General features: G+C 47.9%; 1 protein-coding gene across 2 annotated transcripts in view; it reads right to left on the bottom strand.

Annotated features, from left to right (window-relative positions):
* The window catches only part of COL5A1 (collagen type V alpha 1 chain), a 159410-nt gene extending 137337 nt beyond the window's left edge, over positions 1–22073 (bottom strand). For both annotated transcript variants that reach the window (XM_049832115.1, XM_049832116.1), the window contains exon 1: positions 21942–22073. In XM_049832115.1, coding sequence (XP_049688072.1) covers positions 21942–22041 — 100 coding nt within the window. In that variant the 5' untranslated portion in view covers positions 22042–22073. The remainder of the gene's footprint in view (positions 1–21941) is intronic.
* Between the last annotated feature and the right edge of the window lie 1136 nt (positions 22074–23209).

Genomic DNA, 23209 nt, shown 5'->3' with positions numbered 1-23209 from the left:
ATTCTTATTTTCTCAGAGCTGAGAAAAAACCAGGCACACCACCAGCACTGTGCTATGACACTGGACTAGTCGCTTCTACGCATCTCTGCTTTACTTATTTGCTGTTGGGAACTAGCCTTTCCCTGAACGCATGCAGGTTACCCAGCCAAAGGGGCCTCAGTTCTGAAGTCCTACTGCAGCACTCAAACGTAACGTGGCTAAAAGAAATCCACCCGGCATAGAAAGATCAAGAGAAACGTATGCCAAGGCACTTATGGTGGTCTCTTTACTGAGAACAAAAATGTGCACAACCCAGTTTTAAGGTGAGGTTTCAAGCAGACTGATGAAGTAGAAGATAAGAAAAACCACTCCTGGCTTACAGGAAAGAAAGAGCCAAGAAATTTGCTCAGAGTCACTTCTGCGCACGCTTCCACATCCCTGGGGATCCCTGCACGCAGGCTCCTCTCATCACCCCCATTATTAAAATTGCCTCTTTCCACTGCTGGAAAGGAACCAAACTGGTGAAACCACCATCCTCCAGCTCCTCAGGTGCCTCCGGGGACCGTGCTTCCACAGGGAGGGCAGGAGAGCCGGCGACAGCAGAGCACGAGCTGCGAGAAAACCACATCTGCTGGTCTGCAGCCCATCTCCTGCCAGAGTATTCTTCTTTCTGGGCATTTTTCTAGCTGGGCTTTGTGCAATAGCTGTAAAGGTCCTCCAGCCAGGGCCTTCAGGGACTTCTCTACATGGCCCCTTTTCCCCTGTGGCCTGGCTCAAGCACTCGGCTCTCAAATTCACCGATCTGAGCAAATAGTCAAGTTCAGCACCTAAATCCTTCCTGCTCCGGAGCCTCTGGAAAGGACCTTCCCCTACTGACTTGTTCCAATGAGTCCCTGCAGCTCCAGCCTCCAAGCCCTATCACCGCTTCAGCTGCTGGCTCCTACAGCCCTTCCAACTTTGCCAAATCTTCTAAGAAAAGGGATGAGAAGACGCAATATTCCCATCACAGCCCTGCTCACAGGGTGCAGGGAGGGACCAGTGCCCACGCTTGCTCCTGGGCACGACCCTCGTTTTGCACATCTGGCTCAGAGGTTTGATGCCCCCCTTGCCCCCACACGCTGCCACATCATGCCGCTAGCTGATATCTAGCAATGGACGGCTGAAGTAACATAACCACTTGCTCAATATCTTTTTTTCCTTCTCTTTTCTCACAGTTTTATTGTGCTCCTGAGGCCTTTTGAGCTGGGATTCCAGTTGCATGAAAGCAAGACAATCCATCAGAGCACGGCTGAGAAAGAATAGAAATGAAGCTATCCAGGGCCATAAAGCTAAGCTGGAACAGTAAGAAAAATTTCTCACCCCTCCTATTGATCTTTCCACCCCCAGGACGGATGTGAAGAGAAGAAAAAGCCAGGAAACACTGTCCTTGGGAAGCTGCTACCTTCAGAATAAGGAGGCAGTGCCGAGAACCAGTGTCTCAACACCGGTTGCTTGGTCAAACACAGGTCTGTGCAAGATGTTCGTGGGGAGCCCGAAGGAAAGGTGACCCTCTATTTGCATTCACAGGGAGAACTTGGATCCTTGCAAACCTATTTAACTCAGGCAAGAAAGCAATTAGTGCTCCCCTCCTAGTAAAAAGGTAGATAATACGTATCAGGTAACCTTCCCACGAACCAGACCCAAAGCACAATAAAAATATATGAAAATACACTTTCCTCTACTGCTTCCCTTCCAGCTAACGCATGGAAGCAACTGAAGATTTCCTTATGCAATACTCAGCTAGCATGGTGACCAGTGTGGCATTTCTCTCTGTAGGTAAGAAAAGGGCTTTGTATTTTAGTAGCTCTATCTCCAGGACATCTTTTCTCAGGCTGTAAGCAAAAAGACCTTGCATCTGGGAGAGGTCAATCTCAGTCTCAAGCTTATTTTCACTTGCTTGGAACTGGTTTGTGGCATGACCTCTTAACCATGCTCGGAGGTTTAAAGAGCTCAATCACAACTTTGATCAGTCAGGCCTGTAATATTTGCAGACTGCTATAATGATGCTTTTTGTATCCCAATACATTACATACTCCAAGTGCTTTCAGAAAATTATACTTCTGGCTTCTTAACTGCAAGCAACTAGCTTAGATGACATTGAAAAAGGAGCTTGGCAGACAGACGAGGTGCTTGGCACCGCAGCAGGGTGAGCACCATCACGCGTGAAGACGGCCGGACCCTGGCAGCAGTCGGATGCTGAGCCCTTCAATCCACCATTTGCCTGCTCCTGACAGGCAACTGGGCAAATTCTCATTCCCAGGCAGGAAAAAAAATGAATAAAGCACTAAACAAACAGGGCAACATAAAGGGTGGCACGTGCATGCTCTCGGCAAAGGGAAGCGGTGGGATTGACGTCTTTCACGCTTCTGCAGAGCAACTTGGCCCACCCTCTGCACATTCAGCAGCGATTCACACCACGTTTTATTTTCTCTGCCTTTTCTGTCCCGGTCAGTGGGCAGGAGAGGGAAGCCTAGCAAGATATTGTCCCCCTTCAATGCGGGTTTCCCCCTCCTGCGTTGCCAGTGATCTTCCTCAGATTGTAGTTCATGTAGTGCCTTAAACCCAAGAGCATGCATTTTGGGGAATTAGCAATATAAACAATAAAGCAGGAAGACACATAGGGACTCTGGGGCTAAAGAGTGATGATTCGCCCGGATCTGAGCTATTTCGGAGCTCTACCAGGGGTCAGACACAACAGCAAATATGAAACAAAAGTCTTGATGCTGCTTTAGGAAAAGATCAAAGATAAAGAAAATTGAGTCTCACTGCCAGCAGGAGTGAAATGCAATTTTAATCCCAAATACCGACTTTTCCTCACATTTCAGCCTAAACCCAGAAAAATAGATTAAAGACATGCTGAAAGATTAATTTCACTGCAGGCCCACTCTCCTGATGCCCCCCAACCTAAAAATGGTGCCACATTTGGAAAGGAATTCACAATTTTATCAGGGAACAAATACTTCTCAAATTGTTCTGAGTTTCCAGGGCACAAATCACAGACAACTATAGAGATACTCCAGTGAAGCCAGTAAAATGCACAAAAGCAACACCTTGATACACTGGCCACTAAAAGCTGGGCTTTTTTGGTTTTCTTTTGATTTTTGCTAACACTGAAGAACCAGTTTTCCATCAGACAACTGAATTCTCTAAAGGGAAACAACTAAACTCCAGCTTTGTAAATAAAAGAAGTGCTTAGCGGAGCTGAGGTTTTCTGCAGAAGCCTAGCACAAGCATACGCTCCCCACATAACTCTTCCAGGCCCTATTCCCATTGAGGAGTAGCATATTACTTTGCCACTGAACATACTGGGATTGTTTGAAAGCAATTTACTTCATAAGGTAAGGTGATAAGGCTGGCAGACTGTGTCCCTAAGAGATGGGTAATCAAAAACCAAATTTGTATAAGAACACAGCACAACAAGCATTCATTTACATCATATTGAGCAATGCAATCACAGCATATAGAGACACCCAAGCAAGATCTAACACAGCAACCTCAGGCTCCTCCAAGGGTGAGAGACTCAGCTCCCGCACTAAGCTGTGCAGCCCCCGAAAGCCATTCGGCTTCAAATGATCAATCCAGCATAGCTAGACTAAATGTAGGTTGGTATTAATATGTACTCTACCCATGTCTCTTAACGACAGTACGAGCAGAGCCTGCATCATTCTCACCCTTCCAACGGCTACAAAAATGCAGCAGGTGAAAAACAGATGATTAAAAAGCAGCGCAGAAATCAATACCCTGACATATTAACCACTTTTTAAACTGTTCTCTCTGTAGCATAAGACATTTACCTTGACATTATCCCCTTTATTTGTTTTAAAGGCTCACAACATTTCTTGTTAAGTTTATTTTCTTCCTTTATCATAAGCAGGATAACAATACAAGTGGCCTTGAGCAAGGTCACAGGAGTCAGCGAGAGATGAAGAAACAGTTCATCTGCAGCTCCGAACGTTAGACCGTACTGACTTGGCCAACCAATAAACTTCCCCTTAATCACTTACGTTCGACATTAAATGCTAATTAACCATGCGCCTTATAAGCCTTAAACCGGAGATTTTTTTTCTGCCACTGCTATTCAGTCCCAAATACACCCTAACCTTCCCCCCGAGCACATGCCCAAGAACCTGCCTCCACTCCCAAGCCATTCCGCAGACCCTCTGTAATGATGTGTCAGTCATCCTACGAGGATAACTACTAGCATGCCCTATTGCCCTTTAACAGTTTTTAACAAGACCCCAGGCTGTTTCAAGCAGACAAGCTCACAGGGCAGGAATCTGCTCGCACGCACTGTCTACAAAAAGCAGCTGTCGGCCACCCCCATCCATGCGCAGCCCCCCGAGCAAGCCCCACACACTTGCAGACCCGGGTGGGGAATTTTTACATTTGTTTCTTTCCATTTCATCCATGCAGATCTGGCAAGAAACACACCTGCTTTTCAGAGCAAAGCATGCTGGAAACCGCTTCTCATCATTGCGACACTCACCCTTCCTTCCCAACTCCATCCTCTGTTCCCTGGGTGAGTTTTTTTTTACTTTAGAAAGCACCACGGTTAAACAGCCCACACCACCGATCCCCTCTGCCAAGCACACCTGTGCACTCAGAAACAAATAAAAGCATCATCCAGGTAAAGGCACCGGAATGAAAGAGCCCTTCACGAGGCAAAGGGATGGATGTACGAGGATGCTCTGGAAGGACAGCCGACTCCCAGACGCGTTTGGAAATATCGCCACTTGACATCACATCCACATCCACTTGACATCACATCCACATCCAGTGTGGCAGCTGCCGCCGTGGGTACCAACTCGAGGCAGCAGCAGAGCCGGCCGAAGAGATGAAGGCAGAGGGAGGAAGATGCAGTTACTCTGGCAGGGGATGAAGCTGGATCCACAGAGATGTTCTAAAGACGGCTGATGGGACAAGCAGCAGTACAGCTGGGGACCATGAAGGTAGTCAGGTGGCTGCGGGATGCTGCTCCAGCCTGCACTCCAGGGTGGTTGCTGGAAATATTTTCCCAGATAAATCTGTGCCTGTGCGAAGGCCAGGGCTTTGATCAGCAGCAAAAGAGGGATTTTGATTAATGGGATATTGATGAGGTGGGAAAACAGCTTAGCTGTACATAACCAGGATACCACAGAGCAGATCCTCATGTGGTGTAAATCAGCATCACTCTGTTGAAATCCTAACAGGAATGGGCAATTCATTCCAGGGAAAGATCCTTCTCCTGTACATGGAGAAGCCACAGTCTCAGCACATGACAGTCAGCCCATGAGAAGTTATCAGGTCCTTTGTTTGGACATGATCCCTGAAAAGCAGCCAGCCAGGATGAATGAAGATGCCACCGAGTAAGAATATTTCAAATCCAATGACGACAGCAGTATTGAAATCCCCATGGAAGCAAGTATTTGAGGGAGTCGCACAAATAGCTGCCAGCTTTAGGCAAAAGCAGATGGAAAGATAATCTGAACTACAAGTGTGCAGTCCCATCCCAGGGGAGCCTTACAACACACAAGTAGGAAATATTTGGGAAAGTTTGGAGTCTTGCAATTAAAGTTCCTTCCAACTTAATCCAAAGACAGACAACTTGTGTGAGCCAGCACAGCTGGGTATGCACAGGTAGAAAGGGAGCTAAAAATCTTTTTGAATACTTTCACTGCAGTAAGAAGAAGGGTCAAAGGAAAAAAATACAAGCAGGATCAAGTCTAATTAAAGCAGCAAAAATAAATGACAGCTACAAAAAGGCAGGGTCTATTTTCATACAGAGCAGAGGGTCACTGGCACATATTTGCAGAGCCCCAACACCCAGAAGGCAGGGAGAAAAGAGGTCCTTTGTGAGACGGATGGGGAAGCATGGGAACGCAGGAGCCCTGGGGTAGCTCAGAGGCATTACTGTACTTAGCACAAAAGAGAGAAACAATAGAGGGCAAAAGGAGACAGGGCTGTTTATTTTTCTGGGTATGGTAGGCAAGGGAGGGCTCACAAATAGTGTTCAGAGAGACACTGGAAGACGCAGCCATGGAGGAAAAGAAAGTATCAGGCCCAGATAACAGCCTGAGAGGCATGGGGACCATGAGGTTTGTCGTGGTTTCAGCCCGGCCGGTAACAAAGGACCACGCAGCCGCTCGCTCACTCCTCCGCCCCCCTCCGGTGGGATGGGGAGGAGACGGAGGAGAGAAAAGGAAAAGAAACTGGAACCTCGAGGGTTGAGATAAAGGCAGTTTACTGGGACAAACACAAAAGAGATTACAACAACAACAACGGCACTAATGAAAAAAGGTATACAAAAAAGAGTGATGCACAGTGCAACTGCTCACCACCCGGGACCCGACGCTCCGCCACTTCCCCCACCGAAAAAAAACAGAGCCCACCCCCCGGCCCGCTCCCCATTTATATACTGGGCAGGATGTCACATGGTATGGAATAGCTCCTTGGCTAGTTCAGGTCAGCTGCCCCGGCTATGCCCCCACCTCCCAGGTTCCTGTAAAAATTAACTCTATCCCAGCTGAACCCAGGACAAGGTTAAAAATGGGGGAATCCTAAATTAGGTATAGTCAGAAAATCTCCAATAACAGCTATTTCCCTAAGGTAAACGGCAAAGTGGTGATCTGCTTAAATAATTGCTGCAAGGTATCTTCTGAAGAGAGGAACAAGGGTGTTTGAGAAATGCAAAGGATTATCAGAAGGAATTATCTAGAAAAGCCCTTACAAGAACACGTTCTTTTTCTATGAAGCAAAACGCAGGGTGGAAACCAAAGACTTTAGAATACATGCACACTTATTGTTTCTACGAAGCCCCTTAGCTCTGCCTTTGACCCAGGGCTGCACGAAATACCAAGCAACTCCCTGAAGCTCCGTACAGTTCCCAGAACCAGGGCAGCAGAGACCAGGAGCGAAACAGCAACAACAGGACTGTCTTGAGACTCGACCACCCCAGTTTCCAAAAGTGCTGAGAACTCCGAACTTTCATTCAAAGAGCTGTTTAAGCTGAAATTCAGTTCTTCATTGCCCTAACTTGGGCACCCAAATTCCCTGAAGCTTTGCCAACATCTGACCCGAGCAACTTCTCTACAACTCTACCCAACTTCTACAATTCCTATCCTCAAAGAGCCTGAGAACTTATCAAGACATTGTGTGAATAAATAAAAAAAAACAACAAACAAGCAACCCCAACAGCAAGGCACTTCCCAGGCAAGCTGCTGCATTCATGCCATGCACAGCAGAGAAGAAATCCAAGACAAAGTTAGTCTTTCACTCCCCAAGCCATTCTTCCCCCAGGAGACATCCCTCCCTACCAAGAGCAAACCCAGCTTTGCCCATGAAACAAAATAAAGACTGGTCACCCTGCTGCAAATCCAGATCTTTACATTGCTCGGAGTCGTAGTTTAGTGATTGCATTTCAACTCCTGAAGCCTGTTCCTGCTCTGGAGCGTGCAGCTTTACCCCACGCTGGTGAAATGGAGACAAGAATCACTCCATCACTTCAGTTCAAGTCTGGTAGTAATTAATTTCATTGAGTTTGACATTTGAAATAAATGAAGTAAAGAACACGCTTCCACCATCTGGAAAAGTGCACACTGACACTTCCAATCATTTGTGCATCCACTCGTGAACGTGTGTAAGTAATGTTTGGTATTTTTACATAGAGAGAGAGAGAAGGTAAATGACACATCAAGGCACCAGTCCCTGCAAACGAGTACAGCAGCCCAGCACCACTCATCATACAGATGAGCAAAAGGCATGTTGAGTAGTGGAAGGAGCCAAATGAGGTAAGAAAATATTTGGGAAACTGGAGACAAGGCAAATGCCAAGAAGAGTTATCAGTATATTTTGAGAGGACTGGTTTATCCATGGAACACGCTCGATATTCTCTCCATCGCTAAAATAAGCAAAACAAAGTGCTTTATACTAGGGTATACACAATAGCTTAAAAGTAGTTTGTGTACATTTTGTATGCCCTCATTTATTAGTCAAAGGGAAGACAGACTTTTCATAGCTACAGGAAAACAAATTTTGTCCTTACAAAAGTGCAAAGAGGTCACTTACGGTATGTTCCTCTTCCCTTCATTAACAAGCTGACATATCTTTTCCAGGACAAGGAGAAGGGAGGAGACATTCCCTTTGACATTAAGACAGACATCCTAGAAAAATGTATCAGCTGCATAGAAGACTCAAACCCATGAGAGTTTGGGTCTGCCCTCTTCCAGCGCCATCCCGGCTCCTCCTGTCCTCCTGCCCATTCCTGTCAAAAACCATCAGGACACGCATGCAGAGAAGTCCCAGTTGCAAGTCCATCCTACATACACTGATAGTAGAATAATTTCATATAAAAAACCCAGGACATTACAGGTCAAATTCACCACTGTGTCAATTCAAAGCAGCCATAAGCTCAGTTTAAGCGTTGCTGCGGTTGGTGGCACAAAACAAAAGTTTTAACACCAACCAGGACCAACCAGCCTGTACAAAAAGGCTCCGCTAAGGCTGGAGCCACAGCGCACACATCGAATCCTCCTTGTTCCAGCCTTGCGCTTTTGCCATTGGGCTCCGCTCTCGTTTCTGCAAACATCTGAAATAATCATACTACAAGCCCTCAGTACAAAGGAAAAGGGGGTTCTGCTTTTCACACCCAGTCCTTGGTGGACCATTAGTTCCTCCAGTGGTGACATCCTCCTCTCCAGGAGGCACCGACTTCTTGTCTTACCGAGCAGCTCCTGCCCCGCATCCATCCTTTCCCCTGCTCGCTCTGGGAAGCTTTATACATGACCAGAGACTTTTAAGTGCAGTAATGCAGAGCCGCGCTCAGCACCGCAGGATGCTCTCAGACCGGTGGGCCTCCCCCAGCCGAGCATCCTGCTTCCTTCCAAACCGCTGATCCATCACTTGGCAGATTTCCAGGGGCACAAATGAGGACGCTGGCTTGTCTAGAGCAGGTTATTTCACCTCCCGAGTCCTCTGATGATTATTTCTCACTAGACTTTACTTCCCAGAAAAATGTTCCACCTGCCTTATTTAATCCTGTGTCAACTGACATTACACAAGCATGACATTAACGCCCCCTCCGCTATCGTTCATTGCTCACCAAAATGAAAGTGTTGAAACGGATCTGTTCCCCCAAATACATTTCTTGAGGCACATCTTCAGCTTTCGTTCCTCAGCATAAGAGAACGCTTTGCAGTTTCACAGAAGCTTCCCCTCGTCTCCCACATCTATTTTCAGCCTTTCCATTGACTAAACTTTCCTGCAAGATACTCTGGGGCTCGGCAATTTGCCACCATCAGAAAAAGAATCAACATGAGCCCACGAGTCCCAACAGGGGCAGGTATATGGCACCCCAAATCCCACCCGGGTTCCTCAGAGGCCACATGAGCTAAAGCAAAGATGTGGCAGATTTCATTCCCCCAAAAGCAGATGTTTCAGCTTCATCCATAAAAAGCTTCGTCCCAGGCCACAAATTGGCCAGCTCTGCTCAAGCAGCAGAGACTCAGCTATTTCCAGGCTTGCAGGAATCGTGCTCATTTTAGCAGCACGGCTGTTCGTTATTTGGGATGAGTGTCCCCAGGGCAAGGAGGGCCCCGGCTTGTCTGGCCAAGGCTTTGGAGAGGGGAGCTGCTGGGAGGGAAGCACGCTGGGTTACTCAGTTACTCTAAATGTGCAGAACATCTTTAACTGATGTTCTGACTCTAAAAGTTTCAGAGCATCTCTAAGTTTATTGGTGTGAATTTTTAAGTACCTTCAAATGAGGAACTCTGAGTTCTTTACAGACATTTCCACACCCAAAACAAGCTCCAGTTTTGGTTCTGGTTCATATTTCATAGGAAAAAATCTTAATCAGCTTGGTGTTATCCAAGCCTATTCCCCATTGCCGCAAGAAGTCACACCGCATTTTCCTAGGCTGAATCCCAACCAGGACTGTGAAATGCTCCATAAACTGCCAAAAAAACGCAGGCCTGCGGGCAATGAAGGCAGCAAGTCAAAAGCAGCGATAGAAGAGATGAAGGGTGCTTTTGTGACTCAGGCCTGATGACGCTATGCTACTTCACCACCTAAATTCCCAAGGTTAACGGGAGTCGGGTCGCAGCCCTGCATCTGCCCACAGCTCCGCATGGATGCACTCCTGCAACTGTGCAGTGCTGCAAGAGCCGGACTCACAGCCAAGAAGCAAAAAAAAAATCCTGTCTCTGCCCAGCCAGGGGGCCCCGGGCCAAGAGAAAACTCGGTGCGTAAGCACCGAAGGGTCCAACCAAAAACCCTGGCCCATGCACAGGGATGACTTTCCCCTCGGTGCAGAGGAATCCCATAACCAGAGCCGCGTTTGGAGGCTGGGTACAAAGCACCGCATCCAGCATCCTCGGGGCACCGCTGTCTGCCGAAGGCTGCAAAGCTTCTCGGCTCTGCTTTCCCGTTTCAGGGCCAGGGGGCTGATCCTGCCCAGCGCTTAGCTCTGCTCACAGGGAGCATCTCAGTCAGAGCTTGCTGTGGGAACGTGGCTGGAAAAGAAAAAGATGGTGAGACTGCAGAGGACTTAACCCTCCGTGCCAGCTCTGGCAGAAGGGTTAAGCACGTCTGCTGCCTTTTCTATACATAGTTTTTTTTAAGACAATAGCCCCCAGCACATAAAGGCTTCAGTGCTTCCTGATATAGCTCTTTCATTACAGAGCACTGGGAAAATTGATGTTTCCAGAGCTGATACGGCCCTTATTGTTTTTGTGTTTTGCATCCTGCAGGGAACCAGGACTGAAGTTTAAAAAAAAAAAAAAAAAAAAGCCAGAGCCAGTTATAAGCACTGGGGTCTGTTTGCTCCTCCTCCCAGTCCCAGCTCCTGAGGTCAGCAGGGAAAGCATCCAACAGTTGCAGAAAGACAGATTGTTTTAATTTAAACATTTGAGAGAAGCAGAGCGAGGGACTTTCTCCCAAAGCGTACAAGACGTGATAATATGCCTCTCCCGATCCCTGCAAACCCTTGCGAGAGAACATTCCTAGCAGTTTTCCTATATGAACGCTCACCAGCGTGTGCCAAAGGCAGCGACCAGGATGAAAGCCGCTTCTTCCTCCCACCCTTGTGTCGCTTTTTGGAGCGCAGAAACGACGAGGGGATTCTTAGTGATCTGCCCTCCCTGTTACAAAAAGCAGAATACCCAAGGGGATCAAGAGAAAAACATCGGCCTCATCAAGAAAGGCATCTACAGCCGCAGGGCTCCAGGCAAGGAGTCCTTATCCTTCAAGGAATCGACAGCTTTCCAAGAGGAGACACTGAGCAGCCCACGGTCAGGGAACAGATGCTGTACTTGGGGGACGGATGGCCTCATATCTTCTAGGGGAAACCTTCCGAAGGGCACGTCCAGCATGGCTCCTGCCCTGCAGCAGCCTTCTCCTGCGTCCTGCCTCCCAGGGAATCACGCACCGGCAAGCGCAGAGCGGCTCTGCTGGTCCCACGCATCTCACGCTGCCAGAAGGTGCGACCCGCTTGTCAGCGGCCAAACACACCTACCACCCGCCTCATCTACCCGCAGAAGTCTTGAACTTCCACGTAATACCAACGCAAGGGTTACAGACCCAACGCTTCGCCGCGCAAACCAGGCACGGTCCTCCCACGCACGTGAGCCATCGACTCCTGCCTTGCTACAGCCCTCCGTCAGCATGACCCGACCGCATCGTTAGCAAACGAGTCTCAGTTCCCAGTCATTTGATATCAAACGGAGTTTGTGTTGAATTTTCAGCCACCTTGGATCAAAGCTATATTGGCAGATTCATCTGAAAGTTGTTCATGGAAGTGGTCTTGCATTAGGCGGGCAAGGAAAACAGTTGGCTTAATTTTCTACTGAAGGTGTATTTTGATGGGGGAGGATTAATCAAGATTCTAAAGCTTTAGTTATTTTTTGGAGGAATATCTCTTTTGCAGCAGAGAAGTGACTTCAGAACAGAAAAATCCAATGGCTGGAAATCAAAAATGCAAATATTTCTACGTACTGTCTCTCAGGATTCATATTCTACCAAAACGCTAAAGCAGTGCTAAACAATATGCAGGGGTGTCTGCCACAGCACACCACCAACTCAAACGCACGGTGGATGTTTCTTTTCCAGTACAGTGAAAAGCCAAAATGCTGATAACCCCAAAGGAGGGTATTTCAGCCATGTGAAAAAGGAAACCTATAGGTACAGGAGCCCATGACTTAAACTCTACCCCATTAAAAAAAGCATTAACAACTTCTGAACTGGCTTCTGTTTTCTGGCCTCCTGGCCACCACTGCTGTTTTATTGAAATTGCCCCAGCAGTATCAATTAAAGGAAAATTCTGGCCAAGTCCCCATCCTATCCCACCCACTTGGCATTAACCCATCCGCAGTTCTCCGCTCCCCCTTCCGCACGTGCAACCCACGAGCCGCATTTCTATTTTCAGCGCTCTGCCAGTGTGGTTAACCAGCTGCCTGGGGCTTGTCGAACGAAGCTTTCGGGCAGGAAATTAAAAAAGCTTAATTTACAGCTGGGCATTTGCAAGGGCCAGGGCAGGGGATGGGCCCGTGCTTACCTCCAGGCACCCTGCAGACCCTCACTCACATCCCACCGCCCTCCTCCCACGTTCCCCCAGGACGGTGCAGGAACCAAGCTGGGACCCTGCTGACTCCCGTCGCTCCGAGGGCACACATTTTCTCACTGGCTTTTCAAGAGCTAACACTGTCCCACGACAGCACCTTCGCAACACTACTAGCCCTTGCTCTAAGCATTGGAAGAAAGCAGCCTGGCTGAGTATAAGGAGTCTCCACGCTGATTTGGAGGTGGCCTTTTCTGCTGGGTACCACTGGGTATTTAGGGAAGCTGAGAACAAGAGCTTACTAACCCTACAAGCTCCAGCTGTTTGTTTTGCAAAACAGCAGCAAGGAGCCCAACGATTCCAGAGTATCACCCTGATTTTCTGTACACAGCCTACATCAGCAGCTGCCTTTGGAGCCCCTGGCAACTAGAATTGCCAAACCTCGGCTCCAGCCCCTTGCTAACTTTTAGGTGGCTTGACCGCTTCAGCAGACCTCAGCTGAGATTTACTCCTGCAACTCCCTGAAAGTACAGTGAAACAGAGCTGCTTGGCACCAGCTGAAACACCTCACTTGCAAGCTCCCTTTTTTCCATTTCTTCTGAGCAGAATGACACTTGTATTCACAGTGACTCATCTCCTTGACCTTTCTATTCACTTTTAATGGTGCAAGCTGGAAATAAGGGCATACAAACAATGCATTCATTATTCAGCTGGCGAACTGCAGCCCTCGGACCAAAACTCTACCCTACAGCAGACAAGAGCCCACAGAGTAGATCTCTCATTCCAGCACATCTAGGACGAGCCCCCTCAGAGACCACACAAACCCAGCACTTAATTCTTATTTGAGGGGTGCAGCTGAGTGACCTGCACCAAAAGTCACTGCGTAAAATGCTGCAGGAGTAGAAGAGATCCTGGGAAACTGGCAGTGTCATCTCCAGGAATTCAGCTCCAATGAATTCTTACTTAAGTATTGTCCTGGAAACAAAAAAAGGGGGTGGAGGGAGGAACAGCAGAGGAAAAGAGGCCAGCGAGGCTCTCCGTGAGGATACACACAAGCTCAGCCAAAGCACAGCTCTTTCCTGTATATCCATACTCAAAAAATAGAAACTCCAGCTGACATGTAAATGAAACCCTAAATCTGGCCACTAAAACTGCCTGACAACCCCTGCAAGCAGGGACTCCAGCAGACCCCTCAGTGACCTCTCTTCTCTCTAGGAGTTTCCCCCCATCAACTGCTTACAGCATTTCCAGCAGAGCTGCAAACTCCCCTCTCCTCTGCAAGTTATAGCAGTGAAGTGCAGAAAGGCAAGAAAAGCAAAGGCCTTTAAACAGTTTGCTTAAAAGCTGAGCCAGGAAAAAAACTTATTACTTTATTTACTCTGAAAGAATTAGCATCCCCCTGGCTGCAGATGCACAGCTTGATCGAGGCAGGGATGGCATACAGGGTCATCCCAAAGCTAACAGTAATATTTAGCTGCATTTAAGGTAGGCAGATCATTCAGGTCTTCAGCTAGCTGCAGCTTCCCAAGGAGAACAAACGGTCCCCCAAATATGCACCATAATCCCTCATTAGGCAAACAGGGTGCCCAGCGCCTTTGGGTGACATCCAGACCAAGGGAAAGCTGGCCCTGAGCACAGCAAAACTAAGGTTTCGCCTTCAAATCTTTCTCCAGCGAATCTAGAGCCGCAGGGCTGAGCACCACAAGGAATACGGCATCAGACACAGGAGACTTCTCCAGAAATCAAACCAAACCCATAGGGATGAACGCACTTAGCCCACAGCCTGTGGCAGAGCACTCGGCAACAAAATACACTGGAATTCCTTTCTTACAGCAGCAAAACAGCTGAATGTCACCACCCCAAAGCCAGCTAAAAGACAGACTGACATCAGCTTACCTGACCTCCCATTCCTGCCCATGGCACAGGCTCAGCACCCAAAAACCCGCAGGGGTATCCAGCTTCAGGATCCAGCACCCCACTTCCATTTGCATCCCTCCACCTTCCAAAGGATTGTGGTTTTTTTCCCAGTAAACTGAAGCATGTGTGTGGCTGCCTAATTGATCCTCTGCCTGCTTCAGATTTCATTTATAGATCTAATGCTTCCAAGTGTCCTGAGAGGAGTCAACGTAACAGCATGGTGGTCTGTATTGTACTCCATCACATAATCTGCAAGAAATCTGTCCAAATCTATCGACAAAATCCAAATAACGTTCTGGATTTGCAGTGTGAGGTACTAGTGTTGCTAGACAGGAAAACACCATCCCGGAGAGGAAAAGTATTTTTAAAGTAGAGAACTCCTAGACCACAACCACTAACATAACCTGAGGCACAGGGATGAAAAAGCAGCTCTTAAAACACTTCAGTGCTTGAAAACACATGTCTTGTTGGCATATCAGCGTTAAATTTGTGTTAAAGCAGCACCTCAGTGCCAGGCTCCATACAGGTACGCAGGATCAGGCCCCAGGGCATGGGAAACATGGGGACTTGCCTAAGGGCTGGGAGAAAGTCTGCAGCAGAGGTTAGGAATGAGCACTGATGTAGCTCACTCCACTCATTCAACCCCCAAACTATCCTTTTTCTCTCCAGCTTATTACACAATCATGAAGGAAAACTCCAGCATTGTAAATGTATTAATACCATTTTCCTAGTTTCAAAAAAATGACATCTCTTGAACATTGTGAAAGCTTCCAGATGATGCTAAGAATCCTGTTGACTTCTGGAGAGAAAAAGAGCCCAGACTCAGAGCAACCAACCTCAAAAATGCCTTTTGTGTAGCTCCTTCATTTATTTATTTTAGTTCTAAAGATTTTCCAGACACATCCACAGAGAAACCACAGCATCATTTGGACAGTTCACTCGGTGCTAGGCTTCATTTCAAGAGCCTTGAAACTTGCCAACAGTAACCCAGTGGCTAATTATACCATGTTGCCAACCTAAGTTTTTTCCATATAACATTAGATTTTAACAAAATTTTTCCATTCTTTCATGTCTCTGCTTTTTTTTTCTGGTTTCGCTCATTCTTCCCATACTGGCTTTTTCTTTGTTTCACACAAAGGTTCATTTTATTTTATTTTTAAGAAAAACTGCCAGCTTGCAAAATCAGTACCTGCTACCATATAAGCTCTAATCTAGCTAGTAAGAATGAAATGTTTGATGTACAGCAAGGCCAGACTGCAACTGGAGAAGACGGTCCCAGGAACCTCTCTCAAGCCAGCCAGGAAGGCAAAGGAGAGGGAATGCCCTGCCTAGATTAACAACAGCTGAAGGTATAACTAGGTAACAGGCAACACCAGAAGGCAGAAAAAAATTATTAAGGGTCTGAAGATTGCATTCGGCTTGCCTTGGTCAGGGATTTGCACCCACAGCCAAACCATGAAGCTGCTAGCTCAGGACACTGCCTTGCTGATGCTCAGCCAAAAGGGGACAGCCAAACCCCAGCAACAAAACTGTTTCCCGATACAGATGTGAGGCTCTCTGCCTTCTCCAGAAAGATGGTGTCCACCTGGAAGGGCTTCCCTTCCAAAAAAAAAAAAAAAAAAAAAAAAAAATCCCATAAAACCTCCCCAGAATGCCACCATGCCATTAGCAGGGAATAAAAAACCTACCACCATCTTCAGACTGCTGTTCCTGACAGCTCTGCACAACAGCGGCACTCCAAAGGGGTCATAACCGGAGAGAAATCCAAAATAACGAGAGCCACAAAAAGGTACTGAGCAGTCCTGATCCAGAAGACCATAACCGAGCACCGAGAAGCCTCCACATCTCAGCAGGACCAGCAGCACGGGAGAAGCGGTGCCTTTGGTTGCATCAGCCCTCCCTTGGGGCTCCCACCACATCGGCGGAGCCAAGGGGAAACCCCTTTTACTGGGACAGTGTGTGCCAGCACCATGCCAGTACCGGGTCCTACTGCTTACTTCAAACCGACTTGTCATATATCCAAGACAGACGGTTGCACTCCATACTAAAAAGAAGCTAAAAGTCAAGGACCTGCACGGATAGCGCAGGGAAACCAGTGGAGATTATCAAACTGAATTCCAGAAGCGGCGTAACCCCTTGCGTGCACACATGCCTCTGGGGCGACACTGACTTTTACTGTAGGACAGATCCTGCAGATCTTCAATTTGACCCAATTCCAGCAGATGACTGTTTAAGGCCTCAGCATTCCCAAAATATCCTCTGCAGTAGCAGTAGCAGAGACCTGCAGCAGAGTCGGGGCTTTCCTAAATACATGGTGAGTAGAAGTCTACGCTGCCTAGAACCATGGAACAGAGTGGAAGAAGTCTTCCTCCACATGAAAAAAGGTCTGAGAAGAGGTGTTTTGTGGTTCATTCCTCGTTTATTTCCCGGGCAAGTCTTCTCTCATTTTAAACAGCATCTTCCAGGTACCAAAATCTAGGTATCGAAAAGTTATACTCAGCTTTTCAACACAACCCAAATAAAGTTCTAAACCTTTCTCGGCAAAATAATTCCTTTTATAGAATGATAGCTGCATCCTGAGGATAAAACTCCTGCTAAACAAACCAGGCAAGAGCACACGTGGGCGAGTGTGTACATACGTGAAGTGCCAAATTTATAATTGTAACACAGCAGGGATTTCCCCCATCTTAGGGGCTGCTACACTTCAATTCACAGGACAGCAGAGCGCGAGCTCCAAATGCAACTGCTTTTCCCAAATCACTCCGGACACGGGCACCTCCACCCCGAACCACGGCGTACGCAGACCAGTCCCTACTGTCTAATGCCAACCAGCGGGCCAGAGGGGCTCCGAACTGGACCCTCTGGAAATCCTTTACGAACGAGCAGCCCCCGCCTGCATCATCCCAGACCCACCTCTGCACCCGCGGCGTTCGCCTCCATCCAACAACCCAGGAGCTCAGCTCCCCGCTCTTCCCAGGTCCCACCATTCTCCCGACACATCCGCAGGCAACCAAAAAATACCAAAACCATGAATCACGACGGCGATACCTCATTTGAGCGCTTTTTGAACGTACACCGTCTCCCCAGGGGCCAGCTGGCTCGTCCCCCCTTCCCTTCATTACCCCTTGTAGGTTTGCTGGGCCACAGAGCCCCGAACCCTCAATCTGCTTGCGTGGAAGTATTCACAGCAGTATTGCTCCATACTGGTTTTCCAAGTGTAGTCTTTCGGGTTTACACAGAGTGACCGGCACCCATCCTCCACCTGCTTGGGGGAGGGCAGCACCGCAACCCAGCCCCAGCATCCAGATAGCCCAGGGAGAGGGAGGGCGGAAGAATCAGGGTGGAAGAAAACACTAGAAAAAAGTCATGGTTAAAATATTAATTGCCTATTGGCTCTACCTTCTACAGAAGAGAAAAAGCCCAGACTGAAGAGCAGTTTCCTGGAAAGTACTCCCGCAGACTTCTTTCCGAAGTCCAGACAAAACTCGTATTACCTAAAAAGCATCTATAAACGGCACTTCACACAAATGCCTCTGCATTAGTGGCATATGCCACAGCAGCGCCTTCTGCTTCTCAGCATCTGTTGCCATGCTTTGTCTCATCTTAGAGAATATATCTGTAATTCAAAGCAGTTGTGAGAACACATACTCTAAGCCTATGCCCTGAAACCAGGCAGCAGGACAGAAGGGGAAACTGAGTCACCGAGGCAGAGATGGACAGACAGCATCAGGACCAGACTTCATCTCCCATGTTGGAAGAAAAGCAGCCGGGCACACACTACCGAGGATGACAGGACACATCTACATGCCATTGAGGGTCTGGGCCTCTGGGACAGTGGCAAAGATTTTCACGTCGGAGCGCTGAGAAAAAGAAAAGCTACGTCAAAATTTAAAAAAAACACAAACTTATGCTGAACATAGCAATGCAGCTGCTGGTGCCATACATAGAGAAATAGCACTCTGATTAACTTTTCTTGGGAACCCCAGCACGGAGGTGGGAGCTCAGAGCAGGGGCCACATTACTGAGTCACAGCCCTGATCAGGATTAGCACATCCCCTGCAACACCACGATGTGACTGCAAGTTATCACAAGACAGAAAACTACTAGTTAATTTGCTCCACATTTCAAAAAAAGGAATTCATCTGAAAAGTCCATCTCTTTCAACGACAAAATGCAAGGGGCAGGGACAGCACTCATTTAAAATAAGGATGCATGTCCCCTCCACAGTCCCTCCTTCTTTGTTCTAGGGCAGACCCTACGTCTGCAAGCGGCAGGACTAACACCAAGACGGTTTTGTTTATTGGATTACTCTTGCTCTTAAAAAAGAGGTTTTATATTTGAGGATCCAGTAATTAGAGATGCCAGCTAGACACTGCTGTCCTTCTTCGTACACCAAAAATCAGCAACTCTTCAACAGGTTTTGCCTTAGAGCTACCCCTAAAGACCAGAGATAAAACGGGATTTCTCCAATCCCCAGCAAATTATTGCCCAGACGACACTGCAAGGCTTCGTACCCAAGAGCTAAAGTTCCCGTTAGCTTTGGTGGGAGCCAGCAGAACCGGCTCCTCCACGGCAAATCTGAAACCAGCTCCCGCATCCAGCGCAGCTACAGCACTGCGGGGAGGCGAGCGCAGGAGTCGCCTTCAAAAACCACGTCGGAGGGAACGGTCAGTGAAGATTTTTCATCTCGACCCCAGCTTACACGAAAGAATAATATATGACCTCAGCTGAACGCCTCTACTGCGTCCCCTGGACAGGGCATGTCTGACAGCTGGGTGCTTTTAAATTACAAAGTCCTGTTCCAATCTGGCAATACATTGACAGCATAATCCAGGTTTTACACTGGAAATCAGATCTGCCATCAATTCCAGACTTATAAAGTCATATTTCTTCTTGTAAAACAATATCAACACTTTTGATTGGCAAAATATTAAACAAAACATTTCTAACTGGCTGGATAAAGATTATTATTTTTTTAGCTCATTCTAGATGACTGGGGAAGAGCCAAGGAGAGAAGCAACAGATGGTAACAGGATACTTCATAATTTCCAGCATTTTTTATTTCTTTTAAAGGGCATGCCATGTATTCTTATTACACTTTTCTTTGCCACTAAAGGAAACCGCTGCTTCCAAAAATTTTCACCCAGAAACCTGATTCAATTTTATAGGGATTTGTAAAAGCGGAGACAGATTCCAACTTTGTCTGTGGGTTAGATTTTTGTGTGACATCATCTGTTAAAATACGGGAAAATCTGAGCTGGAAGGGCAGTGTTCAGAGGCAGTTCAGTTCATGTCGCCTCTGACATTGTCATTTCTCTATTTTTCTGGAAACCCTCTCTGCAAGGTGTCTTCCTCCGATAGATCTGCTTCTGAAGATTACAGAGAAGATTCACCCCTCCATACAGAGAAAGCAACCGAAATGAAACTGAAACAGAAACAATCCGAGCTGAAATAAAACCAAAGAGATCTTGGAAAGATTGAAAAAAGAGCTACGAAGAGCATTAGTCAATGCCATCAGCAGTCCCAATCCGACTCCTCCCTCATCCAAATTATTTAATGTCCTATTAGGAGGCTCATTAGGGAAACTCAAAGCCTTTCACTGCAAGAGTCATTACTTGGAGCGGCACATTGACCCTACAAAGGCTCTCCAGCCACCCACCGCAGCATCAGCTCCAGCCAGCCCTCTGCTTCCTGCAGCTGCAGCCCACAGCTGGACCCAAAAGTTTTAGAAAAAAGTTACCAGGTAACTTTAAAAGGAGTTCGGTCTTATGTTGAAGCTGTCTGAAGGATACACACCAACAGGGAAAATGCCTAAGGATGCTCCGAAACCATTCAAACCTTAGTACAGGCAAAAGAAAAGGGAAGATTTTGTCATTTGCGTTGAGACGGGTCATAATTCAGTTTTCAACTAATACAAAATAACAGAGTGGCCTGGCAAGCTGGCTGCGCTAAAAGGGAACTCAAGATGGACTAGTATCATTCCAGGACTCTTCTGGTCAGGAAACTGCCCTAACAGTCCGATAGTCCCGCAGTACAACACAGACTCTTGTGGGAGCTCCGACTGCCGTTAACTTTTCCTGCGGTGATGTTCCAGAGGCATTTTATTCATTGAGTAGCGACTGATTTTCCATCTCGCTCAGACTTTGCGAAGCAAACCATTAATGAAAGCATTCCTCGTACGCCCACCTTTTTTCTTCCTTAAGGTCATTTTAAGAACCTAGAAATTACAATAATTTGCAACCGTGCCGCTATATACAGAATCCCACACGCATCTGTCCTGGTAACACACAAACAACCCCGCAAACACCACTGCCCGGGCTTCCCAGGAAAAAAAACCCTAGAGCACACAAAAATCAAGCCTGAAAGCCAAATCCCAGACAGCTCTGCTCTTCAGGGCACTTCTCAGTTTCTCAAGTTACCCTGCAGAACTCCATCTACTTTAACTTTTCCGATTTCAAAATCAGCTTTGCCAACAAACCGCTTCGTAGTCTTTCCCTTGCAACACAACGTAAAAAGACCTCAGCGCACCGATGCCTCTGTCGCCTACAAACTCAGAAAACACTCTGAAAACACCCAGAAAACTTTTTTCAACAGACCCACAAGCCTCCATCTCCCCTGCTCTGGCATTTCACAGCCCACCCGGGGAAGGCAGACATTTGGAAAGCTGAGCTCTCGAAACACCCTCAGCAAACCCAAAGCGTCCACTTAGTGAAATAAAGCTCTTAGCCCCACTCCTGCGCGATTGTAAAAAAAAAAAAATGACATTCCAGGATTTTTCTGGCTGCTTGTCTAGTGCTGTTTGTTGCACATCTGGCGCTTTCAGAGCTTGCTCCTGCCACCCACGACAGGCACAATTTTAGGGAGAAAACCTGAAAATTGGGGCTGGCGAGGCGAGAGCCTTGGGGTCCCGAGCAGAAAGGGGCTGCAAAGCTTTTGTGTACCGAGATCTGCCGCTTTGATGTGGAGGGGAGAGCAGATTACTTCTGCACAAAAAGTTTCTTCTCCTCCAGGAGGAGGAACTACGCCAGACGAGAGGTTTCCAGTTCACTAAATATGTGTTCACATTTCTATATACACGCAGATATAGAATGAACTAGAGCCTCCAGAAACACATCTTGACTTTTGCTCCAGAAAAAAAGGAGCCCAGCAACAGGCAGGTTTGCTTTAAGAAAGGCGAATAAAGTATTGTTTTAAGTTTGGTTGTTTTTTTTTTTTTCCCCCTTTTACGGGCCCCCTGACAAATGGCATTCAGAGACTCGAGCAGCTAAAGGAGGTTGGGTGGTTTGGGGTTTTTGGGGGTTGGTTTTTTTTGGTTTTTTTCTTCCGGAATGCGTGGACTAAAGGCAAGACAAATGTTTTGCCCCGCACAAAAGCTACTTCGCCCCCCCCCCCCCCCCCGCGGCCACCGGGACTCGCTGTCCCGGGGATGGGGGGGGGACGGGACACGGACCCACGGACACGACACTCGGGGACACCTTACCTGCCCGGCCGAGGGACAGAGCACCCAACAGCACCAGTGCAGCGGGGACCGACCAGCTCCGTATCCAACTGCGCTTTTTCCACCGCGTGTGCGTATCCATGGTCCACAAAAAAAAGGAGCACCGGCTCGGGAACAACTCGGGGGGAAAAGGGTAAAAAAAAAAAAAAAAAAAAAAAAATAAAAAAACAACAATAAAGACAAAAAAAATTCTATATACAAGCGAAGAAAGGCTTCTCAGACCCCCCCGCCAGCCCCCCCCGGAGAGCAGCCGCTTTATAAAGCCATGGGGCGGGCGGAGGGCTGCCGGGGGCTCCGCCGCGCTCACTCCCGGCCCCTGCCTGCTCCTGCAGCGCAAAAAACTTTTCTTTCTCTCCCCCCCCCCGACCCCCCTTTTTTTTTTCCCCCTTCTTTTAAACCCAAGGCAAGAGTTTGTCAATCTCGGAGCCGCGCAGCAAATCAGCACCGGGCGGTGCGGCCCCCCCCCGGGGCCGGCCCGGCCCCCCCTGCCCGCCTCCCCCCCCCCCCAACCCCCGCCCCGCTCCCGGCCCGGCCCCGCGGGAAGTTTGAACAGCAGCCGGGTTCTCCAGGCCCCCCAAAACAATATTTTTCCTCCTCTTTTCCTAACAGGAATCAACACCAGCCGGAGTTTTCTCCCCCTCCCAGCCCCCCCTTGCTCTTTCTGATTCCGGAGGGAGATAGGGGTAGGTTGTGGAAGCATGAAAAATGCAAGGATTTGGGGGGGGGGGGGGGGAAATATGGAAGGATTTGGGGGGAAAGAATATGCAAGGATTTGGGGGGAAAAAAATGCAAGGATTTGGGGGGGAAAAAATGCAAGGATTTGGGGGGGGGAAAATATGCAAGGATTTGGGGGGGAAGAATATGCAAGGATTTGGGGGGAAAAATATGCAAGGATTTGGGGGGGAAAAAAATGCAAGGATTTGGGGGGGGAAATATGCAAGGATTTGGGGGGGGGAAAATATGCAAGGATTTGGGGGGAAAAATATGCAAGGATTTGGGGGGAAAAATATGCAAGGATTTGGGGGGAAAAAAATGCAAGGATTTGGGGGGAAAAAAATGCAAGGATTTGGGGGGAAAAAAAAGCGAGGCCGCCGCTGCAAAACGTGCATGCAAAGGGTAAAAGTGCAATCACGAAGGAGTGGAAAAGGAGGGCAGCATCCCTTGCCAGGCTGGCAAACCCTTCCTCTGGCAAGCAAGCAAGGAGGACAGTAAGGGCTACGTGCACAGCTGGTCCCGGCGTCCAGCCCCAG

Source organism: Accipiter gentilis, chromosome 29, assembly GCF_929443795.1.
Source record: "Accipiter gentilis chromosome 29, bAccGen1.1, whole genome shotgun sequence".
Classification (NCBI taxonomy): Eukaryota; Metazoa; Chordata; class Aves; order Accipitriformes; family Accipitridae; genus Astur; species Astur gentilis.
This window is presented reverse-complemented; position numbering and strand designations above follow the sequence as displayed.